This window comes from Ammodytes marinus (assembly GCF_949987685.1).
Source record: "Ammodytes marinus genome assembly, chromosome: 5".
Taxonomy (NCBI): domain Eukaryota; kingdom Metazoa; phylum Chordata; class Actinopteri; order Uranoscopiformes; family Ammodytidae; genus Ammodytes; species Ammodytes marinus.
The window spans coordinates 31,366,560-31,386,623 of record NC_137234.1 but is presented as its reverse complement, the minus strand read 5'-3'; the positions used below and the strand labels follow the sequence as shown (position 1 = coordinate 31,386,623).

At 42.2% G+C, this 20,064-nt stretch overlaps 1 protein-coding gene across 2 annotated transcripts in view; it reads left to right on the top strand.

Annotated features, from left to right (window-relative positions):
- The first annotated feature begins 813 nt into the window (after window positions 1-813).
- The window catches only part of siah1 (siah E3 ubiquitin protein ligase 1), a 28,620-nt gene continuing 9,369 nt past the window's right edge, over window positions 814-20,064 (top strand). Inside the window, exons 1-2 of one of the 2 annotated variants that reach the window (XM_080028126.1) lie at window positions 814-953; window positions 19,675-19,731. In XM_080028126.1, the coding sequence (XP_079884252.1) occupies window positions 863-953; window positions 19,675-19,731 (148 nt within the window). In that variant the 5' untranslated portion in view covers window positions 814-862. Of the gene's footprint in view, window positions 954-10,569; window positions 11,572-19,674; window positions 19,732-20,064 lie in introns of those variants that run through there. The other variant, XM_080028125.1, reaches the window with a different exon arrangement.

Here is a 20,064-nt window from a genome sequence, read left to right as displayed (position 1 = left end):
GATTACTATGGAGGAACTGTGATGACCTCTTAATCTTAATCTAATCCAGTTACATGTGCGCCTACGGTCAGTATCAGGTCTGAATAACACAGATTCATTCACTGCTGTGCAACTTGTTTTGAAAGGAAGAGCACCACATGGAATTGGGATAAATTAATGATTGCTGCTCAAATTCTCCAATTTTAAAGAGAGTTTATCAGATATTATCTTAAATAGGCCTACTATAGGCGACTGAGTATATTTTTTAAATGCAGTGTGTTAGGCCATGAAGGGATCACGAACTGTAAAATGTCCCATTTTTAGATATTTTTCTACGTACACTAAATGTCAATGAAGATTCTCTCAGGAAGTTACAGGATATGTCTCTATATAGCCTATAGTAGGCCTATATTAGCTTGTTGATTCAAACACGCAGAGCTTTTCTTTTACTTGCAATGCAGCACAGACAGAGGCAAGATCATTTTCAAGTATGATGAAAGTCGGCCTCACTATGAATTGGAGAAGTGAAAGATGACTACAAACCTGGACAGTGCAGGTGTGCGTGCGTGTAGGCTATAGGCCTAAGTGTAGCCTATGTCAGGAAGGATGGGGTTATTCCTGAATCTATTGAATTGTTTTTAAATTAAATAGCCTACATTAAAACATCAAGAAGGAAATTAAAAGTAAGATATATATTTATGCATTTATTTATTTTGGAATGATTTAGTAAATTAGTTTCACTTTGTAAAATATGCGATTCGTGCGGAGCGCGCTCCCGCGGCAAACTTCAACAACTGTGCGCGCTCCGGAGCGGCTGGTACTTAACGCCTGGCGTCTCGTCTCTGCCACAGGAGCAATGCGAATGTGTACATCGTTCTAACGAATGAAACACGATAACGAGGGGTCTGGTACCTTACACCTCGCCATACATTCACCCTTTGTTCTACGGGGAGCTGACGGATATTTCGCCCGAGGTAAGCGGGTGGGCCATAGCTAGTAAAACATGGGATTTTCGAGGGTAGTGTGTGTCGGGGGGGAAAAACAACAGCCCCGCTGTAGCAGACGTTAGCTTCCTTGGTTAGCGCGATGCTAATGCTGGCTGCAAGCTAGCTGTGCTAGGCAAAAAGCTGGCTAGCCGCGTCGTTAGCTTGTTTGTTTCGACGTTACAAAATGCAAACTTGTGTGCGGTGTGCAATTGAATGGCATGCCTGGTGAGCTATGATGGTTATTAAAGTCCACTGAACTGGCCGTGAAAAAACGTGAAGCAGTCGGTTTAGAAGCTTGTTCACACACTTGCTAGGCTAACAAGTCACCGATTCAGCTAGCTACTATGCTTGGGGGTTCTGCTTTACGTAAAGACGGGGCCTTGTATGTCTGTAACAGTTGATGCTAGCTAGGCTTCGCCGTCGTCTGTCCTGCCGGACAAGGCCATTTTGCTTCCAGAGCAGGTTAGTTGTGGTCAACAGAAACCCACCATAGCATTGTTTTGTGTGCGAGCGTTACCGGCATAACCTGGTTTAGTGACGGCTGTAGAGGGAGTGATGATGACTAATGTTGACCTGAAGTATCGACAGTGTGTGGATGCTGTCAGTGACCCGCCGTGATAGTGTGTGTGTGTGTGTGTCTGTGACCTGTCTTAAAGGGGAGAACGAGGGAATGACAGCTTATAGTAGTTGTTGCCCCCTGACCGGCTTTATCCACCTGTGCGTGCAGTGCCACTGTAGCAGATGGACAGCTATTACACCTGTCGATTTGTTATGAGCGATGCTGTCAGAAACTAAACTCTTACTGTACAGAGTGGGATATTCTGATTGAATTACCTAAGTCAAGTAAGGGAGCCTCTTGAGCATTTATGTGCTGTACAAAATGAAAAGTGATTGTGTATTCTAAAGCCAAAGGAGACTGCGCATAGGTAAGCAACACAAGGGCAAGATATGCTAGAGAACTTGGGAAGTGCAGCTGTGAGTAGCCTATAGTGGGTCATCATTTGTCAGGTATGTCATTTCAGTGCTCTGACTGACTGCATCTCATCAGAAGAAAATGCACTGTTGGTAAACCTAGCATATTACACAATCACACATACGCTGTGCAGTGCCTAACAACAAAGCAGTTTGTCAGGAAAAGGGGCATCTGGGTTTAAAGTGGAGGTTCACTGTATTAAGGTTGTAAACTCTGTCCACCAATGTCCTGTGGGAGACCCTCCTGAGTCAGTCTGTGATGTGGATATTCATTCAATATTTGACTACATTGTCAAACCATAGATGAAGAACTGGTTCTACTTAAGATGCTCAACTTGTGCTTTAAATGGCTTTGATTAATATGCATTTGATAATGACTTGCGTAGTAGTCCCTTGTTGAAAAAAGGGCAGAAACATCTATTATGAATATTTTAAATGGACGTAAATAGTCATTCGACTCTTAGTTCAGCCTGCCACTGAAAGCAAAATATATCTTTACGCTTTGATTACAAAAGCAATGTGACCAGCTGATTTTGTTTTTGACAAATCTTGTTGACGACTTTTCTTGTGCTAGGTGGTTTATTTCAATGAATTGCATTAATCCCAGTTGTGAATAAACCCTGGATTAAAGACAACAATGAAAATCAGTGATGGTGACTCTGACTCCAGAGGAATTAACTTTAAAACACTGTTCTAGAGAGCACGCGTAGAGTATTCACATCCCGACATCATCCATGCAACCAAGTATGAGATGTTACTGCAGCTTACCCTCATGATCCTAGTGGAACCTCTTTCTCTTAAAGGTCTTCTACACCCTTATGAACATTATGTTGTTCTGACTGGTTAGACCTCTTGATGCTGTACACAGGCCAAACAGGTGAGTCAGGGTGTGTACACCCTCACAGTGTTAAGATGAGATCTGATTAGCTATAAAATACACACAAACAAAAAAATTGACTTCATGTGTTGTTTGTTGCTTGCCTGTGCTCAGTACCGCGATGGGATGGCTGCAATACAGCTGTAGAGATAAACTTGTGTTGACCCTGCTTCCCTGAGCTTTCACAGAGACTTAGTCATTGGTTAATGTAGGCAGTGGAGTGATTTTTCATGTGTGGACAGATGTTGACAGATGCCAAGATGACAGGGATGTATGTCATTGATAGTAAAGACTCATCCTCATGAAATCCTCACACTCTTTGAGTACGAGAAAATGTTAAAAGCAAAGTTATGTTTTTCATATTTTGGATGGAAAAAGTTTCTTTTTAGCGATATGGGAAATGTGTAGATGATTTAACGGCGGCTAATAGGCCACCAATCATCAATTAAGCTGCCGGGGATTTTCTTTTTTTAAAATCGGTCCATAAAATATCAGAAAATGGCGAGAAATGTTCTGCAATTTTCTAGAGCCTGAGATGATGACCCCCCCTTCAGATTGCTTGTTATGACTTAACCAACACTCCCAAAGCCAAAGAAGCTCATATTTTTACTATCCTATTTTTGGAAAGATGCTAAAACAAAGAATTTAACAGTTATTTGATTATGAGAAACATTTTCTGTCGGTTACAAATCCATAAATTATTGCAGCTCTAACTAAAGGTGGAGTCGGTGATTCTGGAGCTCATGTTCAAAATCACATTTGTCAAAATAATTGAATACGTCCTCACGATCCCGCTACGCGCGAGTAATGTGAAAAAAAAGTAAATGCAAATCCTGGGCTAGCTACGGTGGGCCCCCTTTGTTTACATAACTGTTTACAGAGACTAGGCTGCGTATTAACACCGGATTTATTTTCAGCATGCACACAGTACAGACAGGTAGTGGATTGTGAGGAGATATTTTGAATTTCCCTTACACAGAGGAAATGACAGGTCCACCAGTGGAATGCTCTCCAGTGTTTCCCCCAGAAAATTTCTTAGTCAAGGTGGTCAATGCCCCGTGTTGGGGTAGGCGCGGCGAAAATTTTAGGGGTGTTTTGCTCAAAGATGCCAATGCGCCGTAAAGAAATAAGCAACTGTTTATTTGAATACAAAAATAAAACAGACTGACTTTACAGTTGGCAATTTTGTTTGCTATGTGCAGGTACAAATTATGTGTAAACGTACAGACAGTACAAAGCACAATTAAAGAAAACTTCTACTGTTTTGGTGCAATACTATACAGACACACTAAATATAAATAATGGACCATACACTTAACATGTGTATGCACATCAAAGTGCAAATACAACTTTTTAAAGTTCCTTTTTGGATGGGGGCTGTTGTGCGATTAATGGTTATTTTAAGCCTTCTTGCTTGATTTATTTTTAAATACAGAGGTCGTTTTGGAACATGTATTTCCCAATTTAAAACATAAAAATAAAGCAGCATTGAAAATTCAGAAAATAAATCTTCTTGGCCCACACTCGCATGCTGTTTTAAAAATAACTTTAAATAATAAATACAATGTGTTTTCCCCTTAAAATGACTTAATACATTTCAAAGACAGTAGGCCTAGTTTGGCACTTCTGTAAACACTTACTGAAACTTGCCTGGGCCATCACTCTCATGCCTTCTTCAAACTTTTCTCTGCGCTGATAAGTTGTGTTGCCAAAGTGATGTGGAGTCTTGAACTATTCTAGCTTTGCAGAGCACTTCTTTCTGTTCAGCTAAATATCCCCATAGAACTGCACTGCGTTTATTATCGCCACCAGTTAAATCTCGGTTTGCTTCTGCTCGTTTAACTCTCCCGCGTGCATGCCGTGGTCGCGCGCGGTACGGTCGCGCGCGCAAAGCCGCAGACACAGAGCAGCTGATAGAGAAACGCTTGGAGACACATGCTTTTTACCGCAAATCGCGGCCTTTCGCGCAGTTTTGACCATGCACAACACACACATCGCGCTTGCTAGTACATTGATTGTGCAGCACAAAAAAAAATAATAATAATTAAATAATTTTTTATTTTTTTTGGGGTCGGTTGGTAGTCAAGGCGGGAGGCTGGCGTTGCTAAGGCGGCCGCCTTAGCTATAAAGCGCTGGGGGAAACACTGCTCTCCAGCTGTAGGCTGTTGCTTTTGTCATGTGGACTTTCTGTGAAGCATTAGAGATTATAAATTGTGTTTTCTACTCTGTATCGTGGTCTTCTCCTCAGAGATAAGTTCTTCCACCGATCTGGCTCATATGGCAGCGAGAAAGATGTGACACGTTAAGGTTGCAGTGTCATGTGATTGCATTGATGGTGTCCATGCCTGGAGCATCAAACTTATTTACTTCAGTTTATGCCTTATTTCTCTGCCATATATATTTATCTGAGGCTCCTTAAAATAGTTGTTCAGCTGTATATTACTGTATATACTAACACATTTTTTTGTGCATTAAGAAGTCACAAAGAAAATACGTGATTGTACCGGCTCCTTCCTTCCTTTGCAACCTATGGAACCAAATCATGTGTGTACGTGTCGTGATGTGCGACCAACTGGGAAAGTCAGTAGCACCAGTGCTGAAGAAGTTAGTCTACAGCCCTGTCCTTAACGTTACTTGACAAACACAGGACCGTATCTATAGGTTAAGTATTTCATATCTGTTTGGATATCTTGTTTTGTGGCTCATGTGGCTGTTGACATGGAGAGGGGACCAGTCAGATTGGACTCATACCTAGAGGTTTTTATGTACACATGCTTGTCACTTTGGCTTTTTATAAAATAGCAAGATCATTTCTCAATCATTTGTATTGATGATATGACCAAGTGATTCTGTGATGTTCGGAGCAGGAGAGGAGCCCCAACCCTCAGTGATGTTTCCCCTTGTGGACAGGACATAATGAATGGGACTGTTGCAGCCAACACAATACCCCCTCCTACTGTGCAACACTAAAGGTGCTCTCAGGCAATATTTAATTGTATATGGTGTGCATGTGTCTATGACCTCGCTCGTCAACGCACCTTTCCTTTTTTTTACTGTCCTAGAGGCACAACACACGCAGCACATGTCAAGTGTATCCAGCTCCTCCTCACAGTCTGACAGCTGCTCCTAGTGCAGGACAGGCGTGTGTGAGAGAGAGACAGTGACTCACTGGCTCTGTAACGCTGAGGTCATTCTAGATCTCTTACTAATGCCAGAGGGAGTCCCTGCTTGCTTTCTAGGCTCTTTGTATCTGTGTGTGTGTGTGTGTGTGTGTGTGTGTGTGTGAGGGGTGGGGGGGGGGGTGTTTAGGTGCATTCTCCATGGTAACAAGCTGCTAAGATGCACAGTTGTTTTTCCTGCTGTGGGAAAGAGGTGAGTACAATGAATTACAACAGTACCCCCTAACGGAAATGTTTTGTTGTTTTTATTTCATCTGGGGCCCGGGCTTTCTGCTTGACACATTCCCCATGCTATAAGGACACCCTTGAGTCCTACTATGTAGTTTGAATACATGGTTCTCCCTCTTTTATAAAATTAAACATATGGAAAAGTGTGTGAACATCAACATATATCCCTCTGCTCAAACAAATCTCTTTAAAAAAGTTTTTTTGTGTTGATGCTTGGCGTGTGGCTGACGGTGTCATCTCTGAATACAGCGACATCACAGATTGTTCCATTTAACATTATGGGCTATTTATAATATCACAATTCAAATAATTCTAGGTCTACTTATATGAGGCGCAGAGCAAAGGTTTGGTGAGGAGATGCGGGGTGTCAGATTTGGGAATCGACATGTTAGGCAAACTGTGTGGTAAATGAAGGCTTTAATCGCTTGTCAAACCACTGGTTAACAGATCTGCTCCAGGGCTGATCCGCTCCACTAGAAACAACATCTCTAAATGCCAGCAGGATGGCTGCAAATTATTTATAAGAACAAGCCTACTCAGGAGCCCTTTTACCTGATAAAGGACCTCTTAGCTTAACATTACAGTACTTGATAAACACACAGCTAGACCTTGACCAAAAGGGCAACTACATCTAAATCCCAAACACATTAAACAGTGGTCTTCTGTGTACTAAGTCTGACTTGAAATCGGAAACAAATTCAGCATACTTCTGAGGAGCCGGATGATGTATTCGGTATGTGATAATAAGTGTGATAATAAGATCTTTCAGAGGATTCTTAAAGGGCATATCTCAGCTGGATTATGTGCTATTATAGTTTGCAAATGGGGACTTAGTGTAATCGATAAATGTACTTTTTGAACAGTAAACACTTCTTTTGGCCTTGGTTCAGGGACTCGTATCGGATTAGTACAGATAAACTGGATTGTAAATGGGAGTCATTTCATATGGAAGTGGTTTCCTTGTGCTTTTTTCATCTCCAACTCGTTGTTCTTGTTGTTAAAGGTGGCATTCTGGAGAACACCTGTTGTCCAAATCACTTTTTTTCATAATCGGGGAATATCTCCTCACAATCCGCTGTCCCTGTCCGTACTGTGTGTTCGCTGACAAAAAAAAGGCGCTGGTGTTGATAAACAGCGTAGGCTCTGTAAAATGGTATGTCAACAAATGGTATGTAATAGGGATGCACAGGGCTAGTCGGTGTTAAACGTTGAAACGTCCGCTCCCACCAGAAATATTAGTCGCTTAGTAAATAATTGCCCAGCACCGTTTACAGAGCCTAGGCTGTATATTAACACTCGATTTGTCAGCTCCCTCTCATACAGTAAATGCAGGTAGCATATGGTGAGGAGTTATTCACTGATTTTGCTGACGAGCATTCTCCAGAATTGCTGATTCCGCCTTTTTAATCTTACTCCCTTTATTTCAATTTAATGATGCTTCATTGGCCTGACTCATTTCAGACATTTGCATTGCCAACGTGTGTTTTAAGATCTAAATAATGTCTTTTTCCTCTCTCTTTATAAACCCCTGGCTGTAAGGTGATGAAGTGTCTCTGGTGGGGAACTGCTGCTTGGTCCAGATGGCTCATTGTTGTATGTGCCTCCCTGCCCCTTTAATAACACACTTTTTGGCATTGGGCTAGTGTCACCAGTGCTGTTTTATAGCTCAGTGTCTATGTGAGTCACAGAAGGGCTCTCTTTGTGCCCCATTGGTTTTTTTTTCTTCTATTCGTGCTGCTGAATTTGTGACTGCATTACGTTCATATTGTCTGTTGCTAATGTGAACAGATGTAGTGTAACGATGGGGGAAGAGAATACTGCAGAGGGGGGTACAGCCGTGTGCCTCCTGCCATGTCTTTCAGCTGAAGCAATCTAAAGGTGGTCTCAGGCTGCTAGTTTAGCCAGAGTCCAGCTGCAGCCCCTTCTCCTGCTCCAGACTCTCTCTGCTATGAGCCGCATGCCGTAGTAGACTGTCATGAAGGCATTCTCCGCAAGAGGAAGGGACAGATGAAATGGAATGTGGTGATGGCTGAAAGGTGTAGTCGATGAATCGTTAAAGGCCTACTTCACCGGTTGGAATATGAAGGTGTATTGAACTCGGAGATCCTATTTGGTAAATGTGCAAAAAAATATGAAATCGGATCATTTTAGCCTGAGAAAAAGGCAGAAAGAGTGTTTTATGGTCTCACTGTCTAACCCTACAGTTTCCTTCTTGTGACATCACAGTAAGGGTTAGGATTAACAGGACAGCTGGGCTAAGGGAAGACTGAGGAAAGAAAAACCTCATTCATTATACTATAATAGTTATTTAATAATGATAGAACGCTGGTTCTGTATGGGTGAAGTATTCCTTTAAGTTTGATGGGCAGAAAATTAACTTTTTGGATAATGAATCAAAAAGAGTCAATATGTTTCGGTTTCTTCAATGTGAGATGTTCTGCTTTTTACTGTAAGAGCACATCGCGCTGTAACAATCATTTTGAAGTATTTGGCATGTAGGTATGTCGATTAATTGACGGATGAATCATTACTGATTTTATGGGGGCGGGACCTGATAAGCCTTTGGCTTCTTCCGTCTCCCTTCGGACAACACAAAGTATGATGTATGAATATTTGCAAGAGAAAATTGTGTATTGTGTGGAATTGTCCGAAAGAATAATAAATAAATAAATAATGATTGGTTACAGCCCTATAATGATGTATCAGCTGAGAGCAGTGATGTCAGACCTTTTTTAAATGTTATTCATATTCTGATGTTTATCTTTGTGTTTGTACTTGAATCACCCTGAATGCAGTGTTGTGCTTTGTGTGAACAGGGCCAACGTCTCTTCTTTCTCTGTATCACTTTCTCCCTTGCTCACGGGACAGATTCTGGCTCACAGGCTTATTTTGGTTTCGCTTGGGTTTCTTTTTCTGGCTGGCTCAGGTGTGTGTGTGTGTGTGTGTGTGTGTGTGTAGCAGGGCTTTAGACAGCCACTGTTTTCTGGGAGTGTGCCAGTAAATGTTTTTTTTATCTAGTGGCCCTGGTGCAAGCGCATGACCATTATTGTTTTGGTAAGGTACCACGTTCAACAAAATGGGGATAAAAGTAGTCCCCCCCCCTTGTTTATTCACTGGCGCAATCGTTCTCTGCCCCACTGCGCCCTTACGTTCTGTGGAATTTCCTCAGCTCGTAAATGTGCGACGCCTCCTACATGCGCTACTTGTGCGTCTCTGAGCATCAACATGAAACGATCGATTACGTTTTTTTTTTTTTTTTTTAAATAATGAAGACAGACAAGAGGAGACGGTGCCAAATCGTGTGCTTGCCAGTGCCAGTCTAGAGCACTGTATAGAGAAGATGGGGAGCATAAGTGTGTACGGGAGAGTTGGCATGTTAAAAAGTGGGAACATTTTAATTGGGTAGACTGATTTGAAGTTTACAGTAATAATCAAATGGTCCTGCAGGCTGCATGTTTTTCACTGGCATTTTGTCCACAATAACCATTCCACTTAAATTTAACTGTGGCTAGACTAGACTTCTTTTCTAAATACTCTATTGAGTGTCTACTGTTTGCCCCTTACTTCCGTGCCAGAATCACACGGGCCCTCAGGAAGTGACATGAAATCGGAAATGTATTACTAGCGACCAAAACAAAAACACACGCTTTGGATAACTTTTCAGCTAAGTATTTAGACATGGCAGAGCAGTCAATAAAGAGACCACAAATTCCTCCTACATAGTTACGTAGCACAGCTTTATACTGCACATTGTGGCTTTTGGGCTTTTACTGAATATGATACATAGGCTTATTACATTGTGGCGAAGGGGGAAGTGGGTTAGAGGGATAGAAAAAAAAAAGAAAGGAAAAGGGCGGCGAAAAAGTGAGGTATGGTGTCATTGAGGGCAGCTGCTGGTACAGCCTGTAGCCAGACAAGGCTGAAATCTGAGACCTGCACAGAGAGGGAGGGAGGGGGCAGAGAGACGAGAAACACAAGTGGGAGAGTGAGAAAGAGAGGGTGTCCATTCAAGAGCCAGAAGGCAAACTATGTAAGCATGCTAGAGAGAAAGGGTGGAAAATGCAGGCAGTCCTGACATGAAAGATGAAGTGCAGCCGGGGCAAATTTGTCCGAATCGCGCCAAAGTCTGGCGTGAGAGTGAAGTGACGTGTGGTTGGAGAAGGAAGGGTTTATGTGTTGGGGTAGTTCACTGCCAAGGGAGGGGAAAGGGGAAGGGTGTGAGGGAGTGAGCATGCTCTGTTCACACTGACATTGGACGCCGGCTTAGCTTAGCTCTACTCTCAAACACCGCCCATCAGCAGCAGGGACACCTAGCAGCTAGCACACTCCAGGGGACAGAGAACATGACTGGGGAAAAGTAAAACGCAAGAGGAGAAAGGAGTCGGAGGGAGGGAGACTTTGTCACTTCTTTTCCTCTCTTCCAAAGAGCTCCAGCCCTCTGCTCCTCCACCAGGCAAACAAGAGACAAGCTACAGCTGAGGATTATTCTTCCAGCAACTCTCCTAAACCCTACAATACTGTTTTTCCTTCATAGAAACGTTCTTAATAAGCCATGCGAATTGCAACTTTGGGAAATGCTATTGAACGTGGGATATTCACACTAAACAAAGGTGGACCATTATCCGGAGATGGAGAGAATCTACAGTGAATGGGCTGAACTGTCTCATTCTGCCTTTAGTTCCCTGTGGCAGACTGGGAGCAGCAAACCAGGGAGTGGCAGATTGACCACACTCTATGTTGGCTACATTGACAAGGCTTTCACTCTGTAACAGAAAGCAAATTTAGCAAGTTTGTTTGTTAGCATTTGCACCAAGTAGCCTACCTGTGCTCAGTTTGGCCTGATAGGCAACTCTGAGGGATACATGTGTGCTTGATGTTCCAGTGACTCATAGGGTTTCAAACTTGATACTTTGTCATTTGCTAGATTCCAAAAGACACAGACATAGCACCATACTGTCCTACTCTTGTCCCATTCACTCATGTGCTGTTATTCTTTCCAGCTATTAAGCATCTCTTGACTGCCCTTGTCTGGACACACTGTTCTTATTCTTTGGCTACAGACCCCTCTTGAGCATATGCTGCTCCCTAAATGGGGGGCCAGGAGGAAGAAATGTGATACCATGTTTTGTGGTGTGTTTTGGGGCAGCTGCAGCAACAGTGTGTGGTTTCCATGGAAAAGGCTTGAGAAGTATGTGAGTGTCGGGGCTGCTGTGTGAAAGCTCTACCCCTATGTCTGTGCTCCAAGTGAAATCCAAGCCGGCTTGCATAGCGCTGCAGGCTCCGCCCTGGAACTCCTTGTTCAGACTCTTCTCGTGTGTAGCCGCAAGAAACACATTGCACAGGACCAAAGGTGAAGCAGCATTTCAAAGATATTGCACATAAAAGCATGCTTATACTTCTGGAAACATTCACAGTACCCTTTCTCCTCATCACCATATTGTGTTATGAACAGCTGTCCTAGTCCTGCAGCCAAGCTGTTGTAAAATGTTGTAGATTCTTGTGTTTGGTCCAGATGTAGGTGTGTGTGTGTGTTGATGAATTGGTACTTTGTGTGCTTTGGGGAGCTTGGCTAACTAAAGTGAAGGGACTGAATGTTGTGTGGCACAATGTTTGGGGGGCTTGGTTCAGAAATCTGCTGGAAGCAAGCGTGCCTGTGTGCATTGTGCAGTGTGTGTGTGTGTGTGTGTGTGTGTGTGACTGAGAAAAGAGTGGGCCATGAGTTGAGAACAAAGAATGGCATGTTTGTGTTTCTGCCCGGCTTGTGTTTCTATCTCCCCCTCTACTCGTGCTCTGCCCGTCTTTCCACTGTCTGCGTCTCCTTCCATATCCTTTGTTTTGTCATCTTTATTTTTCCCCCCACTTGTTTGCTGCTAGCCTTCCTCCCTTGCTGCTTGTGTTATTTCTTTTCACTGTTCTTTAGTTTAGTTTGCGATCAGTGGCCTCTTCAGGGCCTCTGAATATTTGCGTATTGTATCCACTTTCTATCTGTTATCTGTATGTGCGCAGGCCTTTTTGTGGCGTGTGAATGTATGTGTTTATGTTTTGTCTGAGGCAAGTTGCTACTGGCCGAAGATGCACTTGGGCGGCTTACACTGATGGTTGTGTTTGTTCACTATGAAGTCCCTAAAAACTTAAAGATGGAGTCTGCGATTCTGGAGAACGCTTGTTTTCAAAATCAGTGCTTACCTGTCCGTTCTTTGTGTGCGCGCTGAAAAATAATCTGGTGTTAATACACAGCCTAGGCTTTGTAGACTTGCATGTAAACAAAGGGGGCCCACCGTAGTTTGCAACATGCCTGTTGCTTACAGAGCTGAGGCTGTGTATTAACACTGGATTTTGTTTCAAGTACACAGTATGGACAGGTAGTGGATTGAGGAGATATTCAGTCATTTTGACAAAGGGACCGCGTCAAAATGGATCTAATTTTCGACTGCGTTACTTTGCTGTTCCATTAGCCCAACAGTGGCTACGTTTTACAGGCGCTCAATAATCCAATTACGCTGTGTTTATGTGGGTTTACAAAAACTTGATTGCTTGCTGTTATCATTCCTTTTAATATGGTTACACAGACATCACTTCCACTTTTTTTTTGTACAGGCACAGAGGGAAAGATATGCAGCAAAGGACAAGGACTTCAGAATTATCACAAATGAACATGATATGTACTCTACAAGGGGTTATACTGGGGTGCACAAGAGAGTCTTTCCTAATCTATAATTTTTTATATGGGTACATTGCTACCCGAGTATTGTTTTATGAACCTATCAGACCACATTGTTGTAGAACACCCCTTATGTTTATTATTTTTCATCAGGTGAAAAACACTTCTAAGTACAATCCAGAAGATTGCACCCACATCAGTGTCCAATACATATGAAACACTTTCTGAGGTCAAAAGGATCCTCTCTCTATTTAATGAATGGAAAACACTGCATTGTGTTAAAACTGCTGATGTTTTAAACAAAACAGCCTGCCTAATAGTGCAGCTTGAACCAGAGGGGAGGTATTTTAGGTGTTTTGTTGCAGACAGGTGAAATTTTACAAGGGTTGGAGTAAAGTGCCTTCTCAGTGCAGCAGCCTCTTTGGTCGTTTGGTTCCATGTGTGTCTACTGAAATTGGTTTAAGCCATCATGTGCATGAGAAATGTTTCTTTTCTAATCTTTCTACGAGGATGCGTACTCTATGAGCACACCTGTTTTACATAATGAGTCTAACGTTTACATAGGCCCCACCTCGCTGACATTGCTGCAGCTATCATATTATTTGACCACTGTGTGCATGTAAACCTTGCAGTTGTTGATCTTAAGCTTAGGGGCACTTTACACGGCCACGCAAAACGGTGCATACGCAGAAAAATTTCTGCGGTTGCACTATATCATTTACAGGAAAACAGCAAACGCAAACGCAAACGCAGGCATGAACCGCAGATTTTTGAGATCACCTCCGAGGGAGGATTTTTTGGAAAACTTAACGGTTTTGGTTTCCTGTAAACACCGATACCATTTCCCCTGATAACGCTGACGTCACGGCTCCGCCCTCACACATGCGCATTGCGTTTGGATATAAATAGGCATGCGCCGTCTTTGTAGGTCCATGTGCGCCAGTTGGAAAACAACAACAACAATGGCGGATCACCGAGCTGTATTCATTGTGCTCATGGACGTTGTGCTGTTGCTGATGAATTTGTTATCGTGCCACCAATCGCTCCTACAAGCAAATAGGGAAAGAGTTGTGCTCTGCCTGTTTTTCTAGCTAAATAAACGTGTGTCACTTCTATATGCCAGGGACACGGCTCTCTCTACATTAAAAAAACACTATCAGCGTGCAGCGGTTAAGTTAGGCTACTGTTCAACAAAAGGAGCATTAAGGCTACGGCTTCACAGTAAAAGCATTTCACTGGCTAAACATTCATAGCATTTCGCTGGACACACGTGAGTTGACTTTTATTCTGAAGTACGCCTAACAGGAAGGTATACTGCTCACGAAGCCCCTTCACTATCAGCAAGTCTGCTGTTTTTCCGAGTTCAATGCGGTGAAATAAGCTTGTCTTTTACAATATTTGTAACCCCAAGCTTACACCAACCGCTTTATGAACGTTAGTGGCATTAATTTTCGGTTACAGTAAGGTTTTATGCATCAAATTGTACCGGAAGAGCTATCTACTAGGCTGTGTCACCGCTGACTATTGGCTTGGCATGGCTGCTACTTCAGCGATTTCGGCCCGTTTCCTCTGAAAACTTTGTGTACGGGTGAAGATGTCAGATAAATTGTGTCTGAACGGGTTTTTTTTTTTTAAACCAAAAACGGGAAAACTCACGTTTTCACCGTGTAAAGTGCCCCTTAGAGTGAAATAGCAGAGAATGTTGCATCACTTCTATTATAATTGCAATGTCATCTTGGATGTTGTCTTAAGAGGACACACTGCAGTAACACTGTTTAGGAAATATACTATGGGGGTGCTGTGTTGTATTCCAAGTAGAGAGAGGTAACCAATGGGCTTGTTCTGTTGATGGTGTACACACATCAACATGTTGTATGGGATTAATGATGTTTCATGACTAAAACTTGTAACAACAGTCTACTGTGGGTAGTGTATGCCCTTTAAAAACTAAGGCTAGATGCCAAAGTTTAAGGTAGTTATCGTGGCAGTGATTCTGCAATGATCTCTAATACAGGCTTCTCACGGTCCTCTTATGGTTGGTGAAGCTTAGTAGGTTTACCATCAAATATTGACCTTTTAAGTGTGTATGTGTAGAGGACAGCTTCTCTCAGTGAGCGAGCCTTAAACAGAATTGACCATGTGCTAAAACATGCATAAAGGTGGAGTCAGCGATTCTGAAAAGACGTGTTGTCAAAATCACTTCTTGTAAAAAATGTTTTATATATTTCATATACAGAGCTATAGGCTGTGTATTTACACTGGATTTTGTTTTCAGCGCGCGCACACACACACACACACACACTAGGGCTTTGACTCCCAACTTCGTTATTCGAATATAATTCGAATATCACAAAAATAAATAGATATTCAAACGAATATTAGGCAGCTCTTAATATGCAAACCTGTTATGGGCTTTATTATACAATTAACCTGGCCGGTGAATTGAGAGCAGAAGTGCTTGGGCTTGCAGTTAGAGGGCTGTCCTTTACTGTCCCCGTGATGTGCCGTTTAATCTCAACATCACTGGGACCAAACTGACAAAATCACTGGTTGGCTGTGTGAGCGAGTCTCTTTGTGAGGGCAGCCCTCTGCCACACACACAGTGTCTGAAGTCACGTTACTGTAGACAGAAATAAAGTGTGGATGTACGCTCATAGACTCTGGAAAATGAAGTGTGGGGTTTTGGATTGAGCAGCGGACCGTATAACTAGCTAGATTCCTTTTTCCTTTTCCGTTCCTTTTTTTGGCGATTTTTACGGGACATCAGGCCGCCGTGGATAATGTTAACGTTTACATTACTGCTACCATGGTCGCATGTTTTTAGAATGTAGGCTATGTAACGTCACACTCGCCCCTGTTCCGCAACAACAAGCGGACACAAATTCATTTTCATTTCATTTAACTTTTATTTATCCTCGAGAGACCAATTGAGGGGTGACCCTCATTTTCAATGGTGTCGAGTTCAAACAAACTCCAAGGAAAAACAACAATACATATACAACATTCAATGCAAATACATCAAACGCACAACAACAGGTGAAGAGAAGAAAAAACAAAAAAACAATTGAAACATTTACATAGTGGTGAAGAGTGGCATCAATTAAAATGAAATTAAATGGGTGAAAGTACTATATAGCCTAATTAAAACAGTTACAGGTAGAGTTTGGCAGATTTAAGATAGTTTGTTTAAATTGATTAAAGGATATGAAGGTATTTAGTTTAATTTGTTGCTGTAAGTTGTTCCAGGAGTTGGGGGCACTGAAGCTAAAAGCTGTCTTTCCCAGCTCAGACCGGGCTTGTGGGACATAAAGCATGAGCATGTCAGTGGAGCGGGTCTGATAAAGCCCATCTGAAATTTGCAACATTTCTGTTAAATAACGAGGAAGCTTCCCGGTCAAGGCTTTGTAAATAAAAATATGCCAATGTGCATCACGTCTCTCTTTAAGGGAGTACCACCCAACCTTTTCATATAAAAGACAATGGTGTGTGTCATAAGCATCTCCTGTGATGAACCTTAAAGCAGAGTGAAAAACAGAGTCTAGGAGTTTAAGACATGAATGAGATGCATGCCGGTAAACCACATCACCGTAATCAAGGACAGACATAAAAACTGCCTCAATAATCCTTTTCCTACTAAATAAAGGGAAGGTGGTTTTGTTCCTATAAAAATAGCCAATTTTTTGTCGTAGTCGACAAACAAGATTTTTTATATGGAAATTAGATGCCGAGATATTTGTACTCTGTGACTCTTTCAATTAAAAATCCATTCTTTGTAAAAACATTAAAATCATTCAAATTTGTAGTTCTTGCTCTGGAGAAACACATATATTTGGTTTTGTCTGTATTAAGAACAAGCCTGAGGTCTACTAGACAGTCCTGCAGAGTATTAAAAGAGCTTTGTAGGTTCTCAATAGTTAGTTAGTTGGTTCTCAATAGATTGGTGCACCGAATCGGAAATGCAATACAGTACTGTGTCGTCAGCGTACAGATGGGCGTGACAGTTTTTTAGCGATGAAACAATGTTATTTATATAAATTGTGAAAAGAACTGGACCTAAAATTGAGCCCTGTGGGACACCATTTGTAACAGTTAAGAATTCAGATTGGTATCTTCCCAGTTTAACTGACTGCTGTCTATCAGAGAGATAATCCCTAAACCAGCTACATGCAGACTGATCAAAGCCAATGTCATAAAGCCTCTGTAAAAGGTGGTCAACAGTATCAAAGGCCTTTGAAAGATCAATAAAAAGTGCTGCACAGTGCTTTTTCTTGTCTAATGCTGCAACAATGTTGTCTACAACCAAAGTCACAGCAGAGACAGTACTATGACCTGCCCTAAAACCAGATTGGAATGGGCTCAAAATGGAAGCACTAGTTAGAAATGTTTTAACAAATACAGAGAGGCGCAACAGATTTACCTACTGAAGACATTTAAAGGTGAAGTGAGCGGTTTATTTGTGTTAATATATGCGTTATATCACTCCATATTCCTACAGCAATCACTTCAACAGAGTGCGGACGTCATATCACAGGTCTCCAAGTCATTCTGATTAGCAGTAATAGCCCAATTAAAATGTTGTAGTATCCCGATTTTTCTTTTTATCCAATCAGGAGAGAGAACGCTACAAACCGTCACTCGTCTCACTCATATATACTATATACACTCCATGGTCTCACTGACGGTGCACGCCAGAGCAACAGATGAGTGAATGTGTATGCGCCTACAATGGCGGAGCAGGTAAAAATCCTTCCCAATGTCTGTTTTGATGGTTTTTATCATGTTTTATCCGGTTTTATCACACTTATGGATCTGAGATGATGCTAGATAACTTGCTGCTTGAAGACCGCAATGCATTAATGTGGTGACATAGGGACGAGCGAGGCGACTGCTAACTGCAGTAACTGACAGGAAGTTAGCTAAAAGAACCATTCCGCTTACAGCTCCTTTAAAGCCACTACGAGTAACATTGCACGTTGGCGGCCCCTTTGGACAAAAGCGGTAGTATTTTTACGACGCCAGCTGTCATGAAGCTGTTTTCTAGCTCGTGCCGGGCGTGCGAGATTCAAATGATCAGGAAGCAATATAGTGCATGTCCGTGTGTTGAAAGTGTGAGGGCAGGGCACCGGACTCTTTTCGACTCCGTGAGAGTGGTTAGTGACACAGCATCAACTAATGCCAGTCAGTGCTACACACACCTGATTGCAATGAGTTGATGCAGTTTCACCTCTCACAGAGCTGAAAGATTCCGTGTCCTCACACAAAGCGAATGAACGAGAGACGGCAGTTAGTATGGATCACGATGAGGTAATGTGTTTGTTGTTAGATGAATAATGGTCATCTGATGATGGTGAGGCAAATTAAACTTTGTTTTAGTAGGCTACCGCTCATTCATTTAGGAGTAAACACTGCAGTGTAGTTCGCTCCCTTGAAATTGTGTATATACGTTGCTTGGCAACGCCCTCGTCCCGCCCGTAGCCTATATCACTCTCCCTTTTAGCTTTCATTGCATTCTCTCTTTTTTCTTTGTTGGTTCAGCCCCGTTATCAGTCATTATGACGACAAATAACTGTCTCAAACAAGGCTTCCGCTCCCCTTCCCTCACCTGGAGGGATAGGCTTCTCAAATCGCGTTGCTGCGCCACACTGAAATCTGCGACCAATACAGATATGTGACCATAGAGCCTGAACGAGCGAACCGAAAATCGGACTGGGTGTGTGACCAGACCAAAAGCAGTAATAAAAACTATATAAAAACGTCTTTCTTTGCACTGATGGTCTCGTTTGCTGTTAAAGGTAAATTATGATTATAAGAGGAAACATGAGGCTGTTTAAAAGATATTTAAATGTTACTTGGAGCTGCTTTAATGGTCAAAATATTATTTAAAAAATATTCGAATATTACTAAACAAACAAACTTGGAATATGATTTTTGGGTAAAAGTCAAAGCCCTAACACACACACACACACACACACACACACACACACACACACACCCCCCCGAATGGGTAGGGAATCCGGAAAAAGATATTCACTGATTTTGACAAAAAAATATATTTTGACAGCTTTCTCGAGGATCGCTGACTCCATGGCAGTTGTGGTAAACGGTAATAAGCACACCTGAGCAAAATCTCCTGTATAAATCAAAAATTATGATGAAGACTTATGTAAAGTGAGAGTTCAGAAAATGCGTATCAGTGTGTTGGTGAACAGAGATGGGCCAGCTGGCAGAGCTTTGTGGGAAGGGCTTTTTGCATCAGCATATTATGAACCTGACACAGTAGTTATGAGCCACAGACTTAAACTCACGGATGGACCTGTATCTGCTTTATTAAATATAAATTGAAAGTACTGGGAAAACGTAATGCACAGTTGGGATCGATAATTGTAGAAGTCTAGTGTAATAATCCACATTGCATTAGCAGCGCAGTAAGTGGTCTAAATGCCATGAATGAAAAGTGCTTAGTCTATGCAAGTGGTCTTCCTGTTTAGACAGCGGATGTGGCCACTGTAAACCTTACATTTGACTGTTTCATTATATCGATCAGATCGACTTCATACGGGAACTGACTTGAGCATGTGTGATACCCACAGTTGGAAAGGACAAGACCATGGCCACCAGTGCATCAATATCTTTATGTACCACTGCGTATGTAGCTAGCTGTATTGTTATTGTTGGGATACTGTTGTTGTGGGATTTGTTATGATTCCCATCCTATATATTCTAGCACCTTGCCTCAAAGTCATGTTTGTTTACCTTCCGTTTCTTTTCTTCTCTCCCCCTCTCTCTTTTCAGAGGTCCCCACATTTCCAGAGAAGACGAAGGCCTTATTTGGAAATCTTATGGACGAAGGTGGGTTTATTCACTCTTGTGTTGGTGTTCTTTCCATCCTCTCTCCGTCTGTCCATCAATCATGTCCATCTGCTATTGTGTTTGATGACAATGATTCCAGCAGCCTTTTCACTCGTTTCCTGTTTGAGGATTTGGCGCTGCCAGTTTGCTCCGCTGTTTATTTTTCTCACAGAGACAGAGAGAGAGAGGCCTGCAACACGATCCCTCTGTCTGTCTGCTACTAGCTTTTTATTTAGCCTTTTTGTTAGAACGTGAGACTAAACACAAAGAGTTTCCTAGTCCTTCTGCTGTTATGTTGCTCTGACTGTACAGGGAGGCCTCTGTGCCCTGTCA